The sequence below is a fragment of the Trachymyrmex cornetzi genome, unplaced genomic scaffold (genome assembly GCF_001594075.2).
Source record: "Trachymyrmex cornetzi isolate Tcor2-1 unplaced genomic scaffold, Tcor1.1 scaffold67, whole genome shotgun sequence".
NCBI classification, from domain to species: domain Eukaryota; kingdom Metazoa; phylum Arthropoda; class Insecta; order Hymenoptera; family Formicidae; genus Trachymyrmex; species Trachymyrmex cornetzi.
In genome coordinates this window covers 1,862,438-1,882,175 of record NW_017299992.1, presented here as the reverse complement: position 1 = coordinate 1,882,175, position 19,738 = coordinate 1,862,438, and the positions used below count along the sequence as shown (strand labels likewise).

Here is a 19,738-nt window from a genome sequence, read left to right as displayed (position 1 = left end):
ATTTGCAGACAAAACTTGTTAATAAAGTTATCACTTTTTTTTTCTTTTAAAAGGTAAATGACAAGGTTGCTTAAAAGGCTAAAATTTATTTCTATTATACTTGACATATTTTACATGAACTTAAAAAATATGTAAATATTGATAATTATTAAACTTTTATCATGACTAATACATTTAAATAAAGAAATGTTATACCACAGTTTAAAGAAAAAAAAGGGGCATATATCACGAAGTGTTGATGCGATGCGCATTTATTTATTATTCCCGAGTTTCTGCTTTATCTTATGTTTACACACGTAAAAATGATAATATTGATAAGCTGTATAAATACATTTCCATATATGAAATTAAAAAAAAATATTTATCCTTAGGCAGAGATAATTCAGAAATATTTTAAACCCCGACGTCGATAGGAATATCAGTACTTCACGTAAATGATATAACATATATCAATGTAATAGCGTCAGTTATCACATAAATCTAAAAGATTGACATTTATTGGATACTCGACAAATTGACAATTTAATTATGAAGCATGCACATAAATACAGTGATAAGTATAGATTATTGACGTTCATGATCAAGCAGACACATAGCAAATATAATTTTTACAAACAAATCCTTTAAATCAAGCAATCTATTTTTCTTCTTCTCGATAAAACAAAAAGACGAAAATTAAAGAAAGTTTTTATTTAATGAAAATTTTTTATTAAAAATTGAGATATTAATAAAACGCATAGATATAAGATAAAGAACTTCATAAAACAAATAATTATATTTTTTAATGTAAATAAAAGTATTCATATTTTTGCCAAACTGTATCTGCTTCTATCTAAAATTTTTCAAAGAAAAACGAATTTAAAAAGCATCATATTAACTATTAATTTTATTAACGAAAATGTCATGAAAAAATAATTTTACTATGAAAATTTTATAAGATATTTTCGAAGATATAATTTGCGTAAGAAATCTTTACGTTAAAACGTAACTTTAGATTATGAAAAAGAGTTCTCAATGTTTTTAAAAGAAATTATATCCGCGCTGTGATTCCGTAAACATTTCTCAAGGGCATCAGGTTAATTCAGATTTACTGACATGATTTCTCAATAGAATTGAAAATTTCGTTATATGTGATACAAGATATTGAAGGCAAAGGCTTCAATGCGCGTAGAGAAATTACTTCAGTCCTCTTACAACCTAGTGATCATTCACCTCCGATATCTAGAACGGATAGTAAGCAGTCGAGCACTTATTTCAAGCAGCAAGATGCAGCGGATCGCGAAGAGATTGGCACTTTTCCGATTGCATCGTAAGAAAAGAGTCGTCGATTGCCTTTCAATTTACAACCTTGTTTCAATACTAACCGGATTTTATGTCCACAATTTTTTTATGGCAATTAAGATTCATACAAATACGCAGAAAATCTGAGTCACCAGTTCTTCCTCTGTTTCAATTTATATGTTTGCTATATTTTAATATTGAGAATTTTATCATTTCAAATGTGTCACTAAAAAAAACATCTAGTACGTGACACATATATTGAAAAAGTTTATTAAGTTTCACTCGTCTGATACCAATTAACGTGACCAGTTAAATTAACTATTGTTTTTTTTTTTCTGTCGTTCGAGAGGAAAACGTTATGCCGGTGATGTGGCGACACTTTCATTTGTTATGTTTGGAGACTATCACAGCCTCGCGACTAAGAATAATTGGGCACACGCAAATCTCGCACACTTTAAAAAGGTCTTCAATGCATACCAATGCAATGTAAATTCGCCAGCGCGGGCGCCCGCGCTGTTTTGAATTACGACATCGATGCAACACACACACACACACACACACACACACACACACACACACACACACACACACACACACACACAAAATGTCTATCGCGACCTGCATATGCATAAAATGACTTTTTCTCGGCTTAATCCGTTTGAAGCAATCGTACAAAATGTCTTGGAAATATCAGTAGAAATTTGCAATAATAATCTACGACTTTAGATAAAGTAAATAAGAAAGTATCGAAAGATATGCAAAATTTAGTAAACACGCTATATGATTTTAAAAAGGATATTCGCTTGTCTCTATGTGGCAATTATCAAAGTATTTTTGTAATTGAGATATTGGCAATTCATAGGAATTGTAAATAAATAATTAAGTAAATTATTAATAGTAAATCAAGGAAAATATTAACTGTTAATGTTTTTACGTAGCGTGTTTACTAGATTTTGCATTTCTTTCGACATCTTTTTGCTTTCTCTATCTCAAGCTAATGACCGTAATTTTATTAATATTTTATGATTAATTAAAAGTATAAAATGTTAATTTTATAATTTTAAAATCAGTTTATTAAAGAAACAAAATTTAGGCATATAATATCTCCAAAAACCATCTAAATATCTTTGAAAAATTCGCATTGGAGTTATTTTTATATAATTTATTACGAGATCAGGAGAGACTTTGATTACGTTTCTTAAGTTCCTTGTATTTTAATAATACCATTAATATCGTATCAGATTAATATATTAACCAATAAAAAGCACTCGCCTATATATAATTTTTCTCGTTTCCTATGTCATATGCTATTCGAAGGATAAAAATATTTAATGATACTGCATTCGTAATTTCGTAGAAAATGTGTACGATATTTTTGCTATGTGTTTAATGCTCGTGATGTTTACTACAAAATCGTGTAAACTTTTTATTTAGTATAGATACGAGTTTATTGTTTCGCAACAAAGTTATCATAATTGGCTATAAAGAAATACTGCTTCACGGTACATTTCTGATACTTTCTATAACTTATAACGAATTGCAATCTATATTTTACATAATTCACGTAAATAGTCTTTTTCCAAAAACAATTATTTGTTTCGTAATTTACTTTCGAGAAAGTTCCTTGTGACAAATCCCCGATTTCTGTTATATTTTATCTCTATTTTCAAGCAACTTACTCTCGATTCCATTGTAAAAGACGATAGAAATTGTATGGAAAAAAAATATTGCATTTTTAGTGTTGATCGTTTCGCTGTAAATAGCTTTCTACTGTAGTCTGCAGCTGTGACGGAGATTAAACATGTGCGACCTTCATTGAGTATTCGATGAACCTTCCTAAATGTACGGATGTAATTAGCATCATGAAAATTAATATTAAAACGTCAAAAGATATCTTTGCTTTTTTTTATTACTTCTTGCACTTAAAATAAACAGCGAACATAAAAGCTACAGTGATAGCGTCTGTAAAGTTCGATTAGAATTTATGTTTTTTTTTTTCAATTGACGTTTCACGCTCGATCGGGAGTATTCAAAATGATATGAAAGAAAAAACTGCTTGTGCCCATTATGCGATTATTGAGCATTTATAAAACAATACCATTAGCTTTAGCTGGCGTACATGCAGAGAAAAAAGTCTATCGCAATTACAAACAAGTTCAATTCTTAAAAAGAGGAACCGGTTTACATTGTTCGATAATTATGATGACGATGTGTGACCTATTCTGATCCTCTCACTCCTGTCTGCACCCTTTTTTTCCATTCCTGTTTATTGAGAAATGAGATCAGTGTCATAACATCTTCCACGCAAGAGATCGACATATATTCATCATATCATTTCGGTTATTTCGTGCATGTGGAGAGCAATTATTTTATGATGAAACAATTTACGATTTTTAAATAGAATAGTTAGCAAGATTTTCCCTCCGGCTTTCCGTAAGAAGAATTTTAACTGCTATGCGCTTTAATAATCTTGTTCAACTATCCAGATCTACTGAAAACTTCATTACAGTTCATGCTACTCTCATACATTTAAAATCCAGTCGAAAATTGTTGCCTTCTTGCAGCAATACTTTCTTGTTATACGTTATATTTACTTTATATTGTAAATAACTGTTACTAGGAAAATTATATGTTTTGATAATTGGATAAGAATCAATAATTATGCAAATAATTGTTTTTGTTAAGGAAAAGATTGATTAACTTGATAGCAAAAAAGCTAATATTTCTTTTTTCCTTTCTTTTCTTTCTTTTAGTAAAAATTTTTTAGTGAAAATATTTTGTCCAATGAATGCACGTTTTGTTCAAGGCGATATCCATAAATAGATAATTATTTAATACATTCATACGTAGAATTGTAAAAAGTCTCATACGTGGAATTGTTTCAAAGCCTTTATGCAACTTCTAAGCTCGAGGAAAAATGTGAATTCTATTTTATTATAGTTTGTAATAATACATTTACATAGCATAAACAAAAGAGAAAAACTAAAATTATTTATTAACAAAAATCAATTAAATTGTAAAAAAATTAATAAATATGCACGCTCATAGTAAAACGTATAATCATAACTTCAGACTGGTGAATTATACGAGATAATATCTTTAAATTTCTTTTAACTATTGTTATCTGTCAGTTTGTAGCACATGCTGCATAATCGTTTGATAAAAAAAAAATGCAAATTTCTCTGTATAAAAAGGATTATATTCTTTAAAGATGAACATCTCTTATATAAAATATATACGAAGTCAATATTAATATCACCAAACTCTGCGCTCTCCGTGGTATCCTATGGATTTAAGTGAAAGTAGACACTTTGATTAGGTTTAATAATGTAACAACTCAGTACGGACCTTTTTCATCTCTCTCTTTCTTTCTCTCACGGAGATAATTGATAATTACAGAAATCGACAAGAAAGTTTCACTTCCTCGCGTACATCATTATAATTATATTACACGGTGGCATTTGTTTCCTATAAATCATAATTAAGAATCGCATGTCGGAAACGTTACGGTGCGATGGTAATGCGAAGCAAAATGAAGTCAGTGTGCATTTCTAAAAAAAACGTATAATATAATCTTTACGTAAGCATATTTTAATAAAAAAAAAAAGTATATAATTTCTTATAACGTTCACATGCAGCGACATGATTCACATGATACATATTTATAAAGTAACTTTGTTCCTCGTTCTCACGTTCGATACATAAATATTCATAAATCAAATGAAGTTACAATAATATCATAAATCACAAAATTATGCAATCGAAAATGAACACTTTCAATAATATTATTATATAAAGTATATAAAAATAAACAAGGCAGATCTATATACTTCCTTTCTTTTCTTTTCGTGCAGTTTCGACGGTCAGTGCAAGATATCCTACAGCCGCACCACGATGACTACTTTCTGCTTCGCTGGTTAAGAGGTATGGCCCTCTACCCTCTCTCCCTGATAACCAATTAATAATGGTTGCGTTCAACAGAAAAAAATATCTTTGCAACTGTTGTGAAATTCTTGAATATGATTGGTTTGTATACTTACAAGGAACACCAGGTGACGGAGACGGGGATTTTGATGCGCTTTTTACAGTTTATTCTTAAGCGAAAAGAAGACGATACGTGTCCAGCCGTTTCAGCCATTGGCCCATAGTTTCGAAGAAATCGATTTTTTAAATAATTATTGTAGTAATTTGAAAAACGTACTGTATAAATGAAAATATCAGTATCTTTATAAATCTCATTTTAATTTAATATTATTATAGTTTTAATTACTTTTTGATTGTAATGAAATTTCATGAAATTACATATTAGTATTATATAATAGATAATAATTAAACAGTTTAAACACAATATATAATTTCATGAAATTTCATTATAATCAAAAAGTAATTAAAACTAATAACATAAAATGAAATTTATAAAGATAGTGATATTTTCATTTATACAGTACATTTTTCAAATTGTTACAATAATTATTTAAAAAATCGATTTCTTCGAAACTATGAGCCAATGGCTGAAACAGCCGGATACGTATCGGTTTTTTTTTTCGCTCAAGAACAGCTTATAAAAAGCGCATAAAAATCTCTGACCCCATCACATGATGTTCTCATTGTTAGATTCAATGAAAAACTAAAGAACAATCATATTAAACAATTTTACAACAGCAAAGCTGCTTTTCTTGCATATAGTTCTGAACGTCATTATCTAACAATAAGGCTAATTCTACAATGTGCTTTTTGTTTCCTGTTTCTTGCTGTTTGTCTCTGTTTGTCTCTTACCTTTTTGATCAAGAAGGCAAAGAGACAAATAGCACATTGTAGAATTAGTCTTAGAAGCCATGCTTCGTGACTTCAATAAATGTTTTATTCTGTGTTATATGTGTACATAACGTAGTCATGTGCATCGTGAGAAATATCATGTAGAAATTGACGCGACATCCATTGTCTTTTACCTATTTTTATATAATATGTGTGCATGTGTATGTTTCGAAGCGGCACTTAGCGAAGTTATTAAACTGTTTTGAAACAAAACTACAAAATTGAGGAAACTCGAAATTATCGGTTATTATTAACTGCCTCTATAGAATTGTGAGTTACACAAATTGCTACGACTCATATATCCAATAAACAACGCCAATGCACAATGAAAACGTTATTAATATATATTTAAACAATATTATATTGGAATAATTTAATAAATTTTATTTTAAATAAATAACGCGATAACTCTGTGACTACGCGAATAAAAACTGCACATTTTTTCTTATTTTTTTAATGATGTTATATGTATAATAATATATGTATAAATTTTATTTGATATTATATGCACTTGCAAGTTACACGATAATAAATAAATAGATTTTACATCAATATACATATACATATAAATATTGTATATAAAATAGATGTACATATACATATAAATATTGTAGATACCTGTACATATAAAGCAATATTTTTTTTTACGCAATAATTTAAATAATTCTAAGAAATGTATTATTTACGATGTGTAAGTTAAAATAAATTTATATTTCTCTATTCTTTTTATAGCAAGAAAATGGGATCCTAATGCAGCCGAAAAAATGTTGAGAAACGTAAGTAATTGTGCAAGAACGTGTTTTTTGATATCGCAATCGCATATTTTACATTCTCATATTTCATTATATGCTAAATAAAATGCATATATATTTCACATTACTCTGTCTCCGGACGTTACGCCGGTTACGTACTCGACCTCCGTTCCCTCAGATTAGACTCACTATTCGCATTACACAAAACGCAGGCGAATCCAATTGAGAAAGTCTGGTGAAACACGTTCCGGATACAGTCACCGAGTCTTTTAAATTTCTCTGCCACGTGAATTACTTGCGACTCATTAAATATTAACGCGGCAGGCGTAAACTTAGTGAGTCGCATCACAGCTCGTTGCATTCTAAAAACTTTTTTTTATGTGACGTGTCTTGATAAGAAATCTTCATCTATTTTTTGTGAGTTCTATCTTGATTAGAAATGAATGACGGTCAAGAATGTCAAGATGTATGTCACCTCATTGCCAATCCAACTCGTCTGATAGAAACGTTACTCACATCATAAATTAAACAAAGATAGACAGATAAATGTAAATTTTAAATTATTTTTTATAAATATTCTTTGATTTAATAATAATAAAAAGATTTATTAATGTATAATATATATGTTCAATAATATTATACATATATATAATAAATTTAATATGTTTTACCATGCACTTCAGTAAAATTGATCAAACTTATTTTATACTTTATTGTAGTTTTATTAATGAATGAGAGAGATTTATATTAAAATTCTTGGAAATACAATGTTGTCCCACGATTGTCATATTTTCAGGGTAAATTCTAAGAAAAAATTCTCTCCGTGTAGCAAACATAATAGATTTAATGTTTTATATCATTTGTTAATGTCAAGACGATAATTTTATGAAACAATCTTTTTATGTAAGTAACGATCAAATAAATGCTAACATCATTCAAAGTAATCACAGTTAATTCTATCGCGAATAAATTAAAGAAAGTATCCTTCCGGGTTCATATCGGATGTTGAAGATTTGCTGTCAACAGTGTCGCTTTTTTGTTCTCGTAGATGTTTTATGAAATAGAAAGTTGTTCTCTGTACATGCCATTTTGTAAGTCGAAAGTAATGTGCCAATTCTTTGAAGTACGTTCGCGAAGTCACCATCCGTATTCTTGCGCTGAGAAGTTTCATAATGATTGAAAACCGAGGATCTATGATACTTGGTTCCAAAGTAATTTCTTCAGGAAATTATCTTTTTTCCACTTTCTATTCCGCGTGAAACCCCGTTATTCCTGAAACCATCTACTGTAAATTATGAGAAATATTTCTTTCTTCAGTATATCTTCGTATGTCTTAGCACCGACTAAAGACGTTCCAACGGTACGTGTTACACCGTAACATATAAACCTACAAGCCGTATTCTTTTACACAATATTACACGGAAGAATAGCACAGAACGATAGAATCATTTTGAATTTTTGTTACAAACGTAATATTTAGGTGAATTAAATACATGATATTTTTTACATATAATTTTTTAATTCAATAATTTTATACTAAAAGATATTAATGCATAATTTTTACGATAAATTTAAATATGTTTTAACCTACTTACATTACAGTAATCTAAGAATTTCGAATGTGTTACAGTTATAATTTAAAAAACAAAATTATAATTTTAAAAAATTTCACTTTTTTTTATTTATACCGCCAATTTATTTAAACTGCAACATGACTTTTTTCTGTCATCTACATCTGTTTTGAGTAAGTCAAGCAATAAATGGATATATTTATAGGATAATCTAATTAATCTATTATCGTTTTTTCATGAAAGAAATTTAACTTTTACAACAATATGATATAAGTACGTATTTTTCTTAATGTTATAAAGAAAAAGATTTCATATGGAAATATTTCATATTGTATTATGATACAAACATTACGTGTGTATAATATTTACACTTTTTAATTTTGCGCTATTACACAAAAAATAAGAGTGGTGGAAAAATCTTTTGATTAAATTTATTAAGATTTATTTAAATTTAATTAAAATAAAAATGACAGCATAGGTATATTCACACATTATAAATGTTATTGTAAAATATTCGAAACAATAAAAATACAGTATAACAAGTCACGTGTTTATAAGTGTAATATCAGAATACTCAGAAATACATACCAAAAACATTGATAATTTTGATAATATACGACACAATATTCTGCAATAATGTAATGAAGAAAAATATTTATTTATAGTCGCTAGAATGGCGAAAACAATGGGATGCTGACAATTTGGACAAATGGGAAATTCCTGAAATAATAAAACCATACCTGCCTTACGGATTAAGTGGATTCGACAAAGATGGGGCACCAGGTAAAGTCTCTTTTGTTATAGTCAGTATAATCAATCTTTGAATCATAAATCTGCTTTCAACTTTTTACGTTTATAGCATCATAAATGGCGTTTATAGCATCATGAATTGAAACGATATATAATGTCAATTCCTATCAGTATTATAAAAAAAAAAAACAGATATATATTAAATAAGTGAGAAAAACACACTCAAATTATCAAGGTTTGGAAAGTTACTTTATAAGTTACTTTTTAAGGTTTTACCTTATGTGTTTATATTATTCTTTATATGTTTGTTATAGAAATTAAGTAATAGAAATAGTAATGCAAAAAGTAATACAAAATTAGACTAAATGATAAAATATAGTACAAAAAATAGAATATAACAAATAAAATACCCATATTTACTATATTTAATTTCTATAATAAAAAGTAACTCTTATAAGTAACTTGTAAAAAGTAACTTGATCAACCTTGCGAATTATTCAAAATATTATAAAATGTTATTATAAGAAAAATTGGAGAATAATAACAATTGCAAAGTATGTATTATATTAAATAAGCAAACTTCAATATGATGTCGATATAATTACAGTGAAAGTTTGAGTGTACAATGTCATTTTATAAAAAGATATGATATATATATATATATATATATATCTTTATAAATCACACATATAAATATATATAATATGAAAATTATACAACAGAAATAAAAATCTTCTTTCGGGATATTGTTTTTTCTTATAAAAAAAAAAACAATAAATATAACATATTTTAAGACCTGAAATACAGATTTCAATATTTTGATAACTCGATCAAGTTCATTCAACTCTCAGGGATACTTTTCCTTTACAAAAAATATATCTAACATATGAAGACCATGATTACGATTACTTCAAAGCATAACATCTTTTTTAATTAATCCTTTTGATTCTCTCTTTTACTTTCTCTTTCATGGTGATAAATATCGTTTTTTAACACTAGAAGTGTTCGAGTGTTTTCTAACTGAAAAAGTCATTTTGTTATTTGAGACTACACAATACTATCAAAAATTCTTAAAATTTAATTGCATCGAACAAATTTTGTCTGTTGGCAGTAAAAGTAATTTTTATTCAAACTTTATTTCTGCATGTTTATAAATCTGGAATCGACAAAAAGATTATCATTTAATTGTGCCGAATTTTTTTTTATCGCACTGAATATTAAACGTTTATTTTTATATTATAAGTATAGAAAATAGAGAAGGTATAATAAATAAAGCAAAAAAACTTACAATCATAAAAAAATTATGAAAATTGATTTAAGATCGGAGAGAAATGCTCTGCTTATCCTTTTTTAAAAATTTATATTATTTTTTATCGTATATGGATAATTATATATGGATATGGATATAATTTTTACAGTGATCATCGTACCATTTGTCGGTATGGACATGTACGGAGCATTACATGTAATAACACAAAAGGAATTCATCAAACTTATGATAAAATTGTTAGATGGTTATTTGAACTTAGCCAAGGAGCAATCCAAGAAGCATGGACATGCCGCTAATCAAGTGACCGTTATTTTCGACATGGAAGGATTTAATCTTAAACAGTATTTGTGGAAACCAGGTAAAAATATTAATAAATTCTTCTTAAGATATTCTGTTATTTTTTTTCTATTATTATTTTATCGGTGTAGCTGGCGAACTTGTTATCACCTTCGTCCAAATGTACGAGGCGAACTATCCGGAAATTCTAAAGATGTGCTTCCTGATCAACGGTAAGTTTAATAAAATATAATAATCGCAATCCACACCAGCACGATTTTATTTAGATGTTACTGCTTAAAATAAAATGAATATTCTTTGATATACTGTCTGTTTAAAGAGAACTGAAAAGAAAATTAATAAAATACAATGAGAGTGCAACGCGATTGTTAATGCGTAAATAATATGTGTAGTATTCTTTAATTGCTTTGCTCTTAATGTACACGCAAGGACTTAAATTCTTTCCCTCGATTATTTTTTTAAAACTTTCAAAAATTCAAATTATTTCATTTTTACGTCAAATTTAGTTATAAGCGGACGTAAGGTTTAGTCGTGTCGTTTATCACGCACGGACTATGAGCATTAATGTAGAAAAATGGTCATTTTTCAATTTGCGAAAATTTTCAAGGGAAAGAATCGAAGTCCTTGGGTATACACTCACCGACTAAAAGGTTGCAACCTTTTTTTTTAATGAGTTTCGGAATACAGTCTGCTCACCAAGCGATTGGTTCTTACTTATGGATCCGTAAGTAAAAACTAATCGTGAGTAGGCTGTATTCCAAAAACCATAGAAAAAAATCTGTTGCAATCTTTTAGTTGATGAGTGTACATAAATCATAATTGAAGTGACAGACGTTGGTTCCACTTCAGATCATCTTCAAAGTAAAACAACAGATATATATTATATGCACTAATAACTGCGTCGCATTATTGCTCATTATTAATTTTCTTTTTTGTTTGTAATTGAAATTTCTTTTATTATTAAATTTGTTTATTTCTTTTTAAAAAAGACTGCTTATAAAATATGAAAAATATGTTTAACGTTGTTTCATGTTGTGTCCATTAATATACATTTTTCAAGATGCGTATTAATTTTAGATAATTTTAGAAATTTTTACAATTTCATTCCTCTTCCAAATCAAATAGTTTGAATGGCTTGAAAACTAATCGCTATTATCTGCGATGACCGATTCAATTGCCTGTATTCATAGTTAGACCTCATACTTAGGACTTCCTTAAATTTATCTTTAGATGCTCAGTAGCTAATGAAATAATTCGTAAAGCATCTAAAGATAAATTTAAGGAAGCCTTAAATGTAAGACCTGACTATGAATACGGGCCAATATGAAATATTAATCCTTTATTCATTTATTTCTTCTTATTATTCCCTTATTTTATAATTTTTCCGAATTTCGTTAAAAATGATATGCTGAATCGTTTGACAATAAGTTAGCATATACATGTAAGAAAAAAATTATTATTATTATTATTATTATGTGAAAGTTCACAGAAGCCTGTAAACAACTTTTTTGAAATAATTCTTCATGAATTTTGTTCAGGATAATAGCAGATAATAGCGATTAGTTTTCAAGCCATTCAAACTATTTGATTTGGAAGAGGAATGAATTGCTTACAATTGGCTTATTTAGAAGATTTTTAGAAACACAGAAAAAAACCTATTAGTGTATGCATTGTTGCAGCTCCAAGAGTCTTTGCTTTCGCTTTTACAATTATTAAGAAATTTATGGACGACTATACTTTGTCAAAAATACAAATCTACAAAGCCGAGCCGTCGAAATGGAAAGCAGCACTTTTTAAACTCATACCGAAGGATCAACTACCTGCCCATTATGGTGGAATACTAACAGATCCAGATGGCAACCCGAAATACACTTCAAAAGTATTTTAATTAAATCCCTTTCACAAAATTACACACACAACACGAAATAGCCGTTGAAATAAAAACTTCGATAGAATATGTGAAGTTTTGTAATAAGTTTAATTACTTCTTAATTTAAATGTTAATATAGTATTTGAAATTAATACCTTTCTTCATAAATTTTCATTTAAAAAAAACTGTAAATCTCATGGAAGAATTCGGCTTTTTGTTGTAAACTTTTGTATCTTACTTTATAAGATGCATTTATTCGTTTTTTAAGATAATACTTGGTTTTCTTTAAGGCTTTCGACCATTCATCACGGATCTTCAGATTGATGACATCAAAAGCGAGAAACCACATAATGAAATTCTTTTAAAATATATGTAAAAATACATTTTAATATAGTTTGCAAGAGTTTTCTTTATGTATTTTTCTCACTTTTGACGTTATGGTCTAAGTTATAGTGAGTAGACAGGAGCCTTAAATGTAAAACGAATTTCAACTATACTATTTCGAAAAATAATAATTAAAATGTTGTTAGATCTGCCAAGGTGGTAAGATACCTAAAGAGATGTACATCAACAATATGGATAAGCTAAACGAGGATTATACTACCGTCGTCGTTCGAAAAGGAGGAAAGTTAGAATTCGATATTTCTGTACCCGAAGAGGGTTCCATCTTAAGGTAAATATTTTACAATAAATATGTCGGAAGAAAAAGTCTCTTTCTTTCAATTCATATTCTTGTATTCAGTTGGGAATTTCGAAGTGAAGGTCATGACATCAAATTTGGAATTCTGAAAAAAGACATGACTAATGGAAAGAAAATAGAAGTTATACCTATTCGGAGGGTTGCGTCTCATCAATCGGATGAAATTGGATTATTAACTTGCGAAACTCTGACGACTTGTAAGCCTATATTGTTTGAGCAGCATTCTACAAATAATGACATTGTTATCTAAATTTTATTCACAAATACGGTCCAATAAGATTCTTATTGTTTAAATTTTATTTCAGATTACGTCGTTTTCGACAATACCTACAGTATTCTAAGGAATAAGAAGGTTCATTATTCCGTACGTATGTTACCACCAGCATCAGAGACACCAATTATGTAATAAAATGGATCCTTTTAGGAACTTTACAATTATATTAATTTTTCGTATTTCATACTTGTAACAGATCAAGCTAAAATTTCGGAAGGATATTACATTACAATTTTATAGTAAATATAGATATAAAGTAAATTCTTTGTAATTTATAGATTTTACAGTAGTATTCTAATTGATTGTTTATTTGATATTTCTCTTTCTTACTTTATTGCTCAAAAGATTGTAGATTATTACAATATAATTATAGCATATATGCATACAAATGCATAAAGAATAAATATTAGTTAAATTTAAGTAATTCCTATCAGTTAAATTTAAGTAATTCCTATCAGTTAAATTTAAGTAATCTTTATTTGTATTCCCGATATCTTTTTTCAAAGTAGGGTAAAAAGGATGATGATTATAAAAAAGAATGAATATACAATATGATCGTACGTGAAAATGTAATTTATGTACATTTTTATAATTCAATATGTATTTTTTATAAAAAAAATGTAGAAATATATATATTACAAATATTTTTAGTCTGTATCTACATCTGACAGTAACATTTCGATAAGTTCAGGATTCAGTAACTGATCACCCTCTAAACGTTTCTCAGTCCTCCATTTAACTAAAGTCGGCAAGACCTTCAACCTGGTACAACGGTCTGTCCTAAATGGACAATTTGGATCTTTCCAGCTAGGAAAGTGTATAAAAGATATTTTAAAACTTCCTTTTTTATATTATACGATGTATTTTATCTTAATATATTGTCGCAAGTAAATATCTCGAAAAGTATGAAAGATACGGAGAAACGTTTCAGACGAAAATTTTATGAGCTAAAGGATGACAAACAATAATAAAATTTTCAAGAAAGTCGTTTTTTCACATAGGTCATATGAAATCACTTTTTTAAAATAAAATTGTATGATTTTTTCTTCATAATGATTCTTCTAATTATTCTGCATATAAAAATATAGAGGAATCCATATGTGTAAAATAATCATATAATTCCATTTAAAAAATAGTTATAACTTTGGTCGTGGCCATAAAAATACGACTTGAAAAAAAAATAGATTTTGTTATTTTATTTCCTTTTAGATCATACAATTTCAATTTGAAACGTTTTCCTGCACTAATTAAAATGACATCTATACATATACGTTACATGTTATTTTACGTTATTAAATAACAATTATTACATAATATATGCTCATGATAATTCATATAAAAATAGCAATTACAATAGTATGAATATTTTATATACTTACAACGCTCTGTCCCCGACCTCTACTATTAGTAATACTGTATCCTGAGGAGCATCTGCGAAACCAGCTTCAATAAATGGTTCAGCTGAAAGAAAATGAAAAATTCTAAGTAAATGCACTCAAAACCAATTGTATCAACATTAATGCATATTTGTATTTTCTCCTTTTTAGTATTATATACATAAAAGTAATTAAGAATTTAAAACTAATTAACACAAAAATATAATATTTAATAAAATATTTTAAACAGTTCTCTCAACTAAATTTCTTAATCTCATATTTGTACTTTGATATTTCTAAATGATGAATAGTACAAACATTAGTACAAAATCGTTATAGAATCCAGGTAACTGATAAAGTTTTTTTATTTACGGAAATAGATATCTTATGCATCGTTTCATTATTACAATCGTATCATTTCCTATTATATTTCCTGTATTTTAGAAATCTGGCCATAATATTGAACTTAGTTTTAGAACATGCAGTGGTCAATGGAAAATATAATTCAGATAATATTAAGAGATAGCAAATTCTGCTTGAGAGAATTCCGCAGTTAATCTATCATAATATATTGACAGATTTTGAATGCTTTCCAGTAACGTATACAGGCGACAATGTGAAACGTAGTGTATGATTCTGTATTTTCCAACTATAACACGAGTCAACACGATTATACACAGTAAAAATGCTGTGTTCCGACTGTGTAGTTTTATATCATTTCACAAATATTAAATTTTTGCATTTCATTATTATTTAATTTTCTAGAAGTGATACTTCGACAAAAAATTTCAAAATTACATTTGGATATATTTGAATATAAATGTATAAGACTTTTTTCATTTCTGCGGTGAAAGTCGACATTGGATGCTTTCTATTTCACCGCACACAAGTCAATACAAATATTTTTCTCTCTTTATTACTCTCTAAATGTTAAGAAAAATAAAACAATGTTTGTGTCGATTTATGCCATTAAATGAAAATCATTTTTTGTCATATTTTTGCTAACATTCTCCTAAATAGACTGACATCAAGATACGACGTAATGATGTCTACTTTAGCCTACTAGACGTCAGTAATTACGTTTAGACATCACTATTAATCAAGTTTAATAATATCCATATAAGTATTATCCGATGTAAAATATACAAACGCTAATCAAATAAACGATGTCATATAAACACTAGTTTAATCCGGCTCTAAAACAATAGGTGTTTTAAAATTTAATTCACTAACGCTTATATACATGACGCATTACACTTCTTGCGTCAGTAATAATAACTATAGAAGCACTAACTCTGATCAATATTTAATGACGTTCAAACAGTGACGTCTATTTTGACCTACTAGACGTCATCATGTCTTTTGACGTCATTCCGCCGTTCAGGCTGTCGAGAAAATTTACAATATGTCTATTTTGACCTACTAGACGTCATCATGTCTTTTGACGTCATTCCGCCGTTCAGGCTGTCGATAAAATTTACGATATTTTGCAAAATTCGCCTCCAACAGCTCTGGCTATCCAAAGAGATAGGAGAAAATGGAGGAATTGTGCGCATCTTAGTGGGAACTAATATTACAACGAATGGAATGTAGTTGGGAAATCGGGATTTCGGGGAGAAGGAGCCTCATTAGTCTACTTTTATAACCTCAAATTGTTACTTAATATAGTAGATTACAGATTAATAAAATGATAAGTGACATGAGGCAAATACGCACATTCTCCTCGCTGGATAATTGTGCGCATAAATCGGGCAATAATGTGCTAAAATTATTAGATATCATCTAGATATAAACATTTTAATTTATTTAATATTGACAAAAAGGTTAATGGGTAATTTTTAATATTTTACAAACATGATTTTATACAAATAAAAGTAAAAACAAAGAAAGGATAATGTTAAGCAAAAATCGCTTAACATTTTTTATATTACTCACCCCCGATTCTTTACTCTTGTTTTGTATTTATTGCATAAATGTTTATATTAATGGATTCTTAATAACATAAACAAAGATTCAATTATTAAAATAAAATAAAAAAGTTTTAAAATGTTAAAACGACAAAATTTCTTAAAAATATGATTACAAAAATATTTTTCTGTTTACATTTTACGTTTTTTAGCTTTCTTTGTAATTGCTTTTATGGTATTCTGCTTCTTCTTTTCTTCGGCCTTTTTCTATTCTTCCAATTTGTCTTGTAATTTTTACTTTTGAGGCAGTTAAAATTTCTGAATGAGAATCACGTTGCCACATGAGGTTTGCTTGAAGAAATCGATGAAATAACAGTAATTTTGAACTGATCAGGAGTCTTTGAAGTACTAGGTTTTGATATTGGATTTGCCTCTGACTCATTGTTGTAAGAATCAGGTAAATTATCTATATTACTGATAGTTTCAATGGAATTTGAATTTTGATTATCAAAGACGACTTCAGTAAGAGGTCCTTCTCGAGCAACTGATGGAGCAAAATCATTTTCGTCAAACCTATCAGGGTTTAGAGGGTAAATACCTGCTGTACGAAAGCCAGAGATGCCTTCCTTCATAGAAGCTACTTTTAAAAAGGCCTTATTTAACAACTCTGCAAGATTATATTCGGTTATTTTTTTATGATCAGTTAATTTTAAATATAAATCATATTCTCTATATAAAGCGTTCTTCAACGGGCCAAAAAATGTCAAGTCTAAAGGTTGAATTCGATGAGATGTGTGAGGGGGGAAAGAAAGTACAGTAATAAAACCAGATTTACATAAATCAAAAGCGTCAAGTGAAATGTAGCTTGTATGATTATCAATTATCAGAAGTACGGGGTCTTCGCAAGTTGGTTTAACATAGCTCTTAAAATGATGTAACCAATCCAAGTACAATCCCTTATTTATCCATCCATTTTTAGAACAGGCATAAATCGCTCCAATAGGCCCATTCTTTTGTAGCTGCGTATTCATTCGCGCTCTCGGATAAATTATCATTGGAGGTATGTATGTTCCAGATGCATTCATGCAAAATACTGTTGTAACGGTTCGTCTCCTTTCACCTGATGTTGCTGTTCCAATTCTCTCTATCCCTTTTGCGCCATATATTTTTGGACATTTTTTTTTAATCAATGTAATGCACATCTTATCCATGTTAAAGATTCTATTTGGAGGAAATCTATACTTTTCCATGACTTCTTGTAAATTGGAAAAAAATCGAGTAATTTCTTCTTTATTAAATGCATTAATTCTGTTAAGACTCGTCCCTTTTGGTTGTCTTAACTTTATTTCCGAGTTACGCTGAAGAAACTGATATAGCCAATCTTTGCCAGCCAGTTGAATCGTTTTGTTAAACGTATGATTAACATGTTTTGCCTCAGCAAAGTCGAAAGCAATTCTACGAAGTTGATGTGAAGTAAGTCCATAAAATAGTTTTGCTAGGTTCAAGATATGATTTGTCAATTCTTTCTCCTCATCAACCGTGAATGTTGGCTTTCGACCCAACGGCACATGGCTTGTCGAACTTTCTTTCAATCGCTTTCTAAGAGTTGATTCCGAAATATTGAATTTTCGCCCAGCAGCTCTGATTTTCATCCCATTGACTTTCACAGCATAAATCGCTGATTTTAAGGTCCCCTCAGTCCAATTATTCTTATCTGATGTTCTTTTATAATAACGAGGCATCTGAAAAAAAATTAAACTATAGCTGCTTTTCATTTATTTACACTAAACTTAGATAATTCTCATTTGTGATGTAACTTAGTTAAATGCAAGTTTCTTTTTATTCTGACAAGTGAGATTCAATCAAATTTTTACCTACTATTTGCACAAGCTCGAGATCGTGTATTGTGAATCTTCTTAACTCACATTAAAAGTGAGGATATAAACTTGTATTGTTACACGAAAACTTTGCCATCACAGTAAGTAGGTGATGTTATTACCTGAATATAAAGTTATGTATTTCAATATTATTTATGTGAAAACGGAAAAAAAACAGGTATTATTTCTTGTCATATGAATGCGAGTGGGATAATTATGCGCATTTTAGACACGTGCGCAGAATTACCCCACACAGGTCCATATTCAATAAACATCGAAATAACATTAAAACTAATGAATAACCTTCTTAACCTATAAGTTAATCCATAAAGCGATAATCTCACTGTACATACATTTTAGTAGAAACAAAACCTCAAAAATTACGAACTTACCGTCTTATTTTCGTGAGTACCAATATTATAACAAAAGATGTGTTTTTCTTTCAAGTTGATTATTTTAATCTTCAGCCATCAGTGCTACACTGGGATATGATGTTACTTTTTTTCCGCAAGACGTTATTGTAATAAACAACATCTTCCGATCACGGAAATTGGCACACAATTACCCACCGCGCACAATTACCCTACTTTACCCTAATACCAGATAATACTCGAGAGTTAGGTTATGTCGACACGAAAAAAAAAAAAGAAAGATTCGCTCACCTTCTACGCAATCCGAGCACCAACTCTTGCCGGTGTCCGGCAGCTTTGTACCGGTGAACAGAACGTAATCCGGATGTTCTTGAATACTTCCTAAGTTTGTAACCTCAAGAAACTTCTCGTATCCTTGCACGTACCGACGTTCCATTGATGGGACCATTTTTGGTGAATATGAGCGAACAGAGTCCGGCGCTCGCGTCTGTTACGAATACGGACGGACGAACGGCAAACGTATGAAATTCTATCGCCTGTAGGAGGACACTTAATTATCCGCTTATGTTATCTACATTTATCTACGTTTATTTACATTGTTCAGCGCGATAACGACACCGATAAGTA

General features: G+C 29.1%; 3 protein-coding genes across 8 annotated transcripts in view; 1 reads left to right on the top strand and 2 right to left on the bottom strand.

Moving 5' to 3' along the window:
- The window catches only part of LOC108767378 (SEC14-like protein 2), a 22,799-nt gene extending 9,076 nt beyond the window's left edge, over nt 1–13,723 (top strand). For all 4 annotated transcript variants that reach the window (XM_018517243.1, XM_018517245.1, XM_018517244.1 and 1 more), the window contains 9 exons: nt 5,136–5,205; nt 6,829–6,872; nt 9,085–9,202; nt 10,588–10,797; nt 10,868–10,948; nt 12,416–12,615; nt 13,137–13,279; nt 13,349–13,503; nt 13,612–13,723. In XM_018517243.1, coding sequence (XP_018372745.1) covers nt 5,136–5,205; nt 6,829–6,872; nt 9,085–9,202; nt 10,588–10,797; nt 10,868–10,948; nt 12,416–12,615; nt 13,137–13,279; nt 13,349–13,503; nt 13,612–13,712 — 1,122 coding nt within the window. In that variant the 3' untranslated portion in view covers nt 13,713–13,723. The remainder of the gene's footprint in view (nt 1–5,135; nt 5,206–6,828; nt 6,873–9,084; nt 9,203–10,587; nt 10,798–10,867; nt 10,949–12,415; nt 12,616–13,136; nt 13,280–13,348; nt 13,504–13,611) is intronic.
- LOC108767379 (thioredoxin domain-containing protein 17) lies at nt 13,651–19,738 on the bottom strand. The gene is made up of 4 exons (XM_018517246.1): nt 19,403–19,738; nt 14,960–15,041; nt 14,290–14,387; nt 13,651–13,723 (listed from the first exon to the last, which is right to left on the bottom strand). The coding sequence occupies exons 1-4, from the start codon at nt 19,557–19,559 to the stop codon at nt 13,692–13,694; spliced, it is 369 nt and encodes a 122-aa protein (XP_018372748.1). The 5' UTR covers nt 19,560–19,738; the 3' UTR covers nt 13,651–13,691.
- Nucleotides 17,109–19,327, bottom strand: LOC108767377 (tigger transposable element-derived protein 6-like). Of its 3 annotated transcripts, none has more exons than XM_018517240.1 (3): nt 19,133–19,327; nt 18,738–18,862; nt 17,109–18,605 (listed from the first exon to the last, which is right to left on the bottom strand). In XM_018517240.1, the coding sequence occupies exon 3, from the start codon at nt 18,603–18,605 to the stop codon at nt 17,193–17,195; it is 1,413 nt and encodes a 470-aa protein (XP_018372742.1). In that variant the 5' UTR covers nt 18,738–18,862; nt 19,133–19,327; the 3' UTR covers nt 17,109–17,192. The 3 variants fall into 3 exon arrangements, with proteins under 3 accessions (XP_018372742.1, XP_018372741.1, XP_018372743.1); XM_018517239.1 differs by having other exon boundaries at nt 18,742–18,862; XM_018517241.1 differs by lacking the exon at nt 18,738–18,862.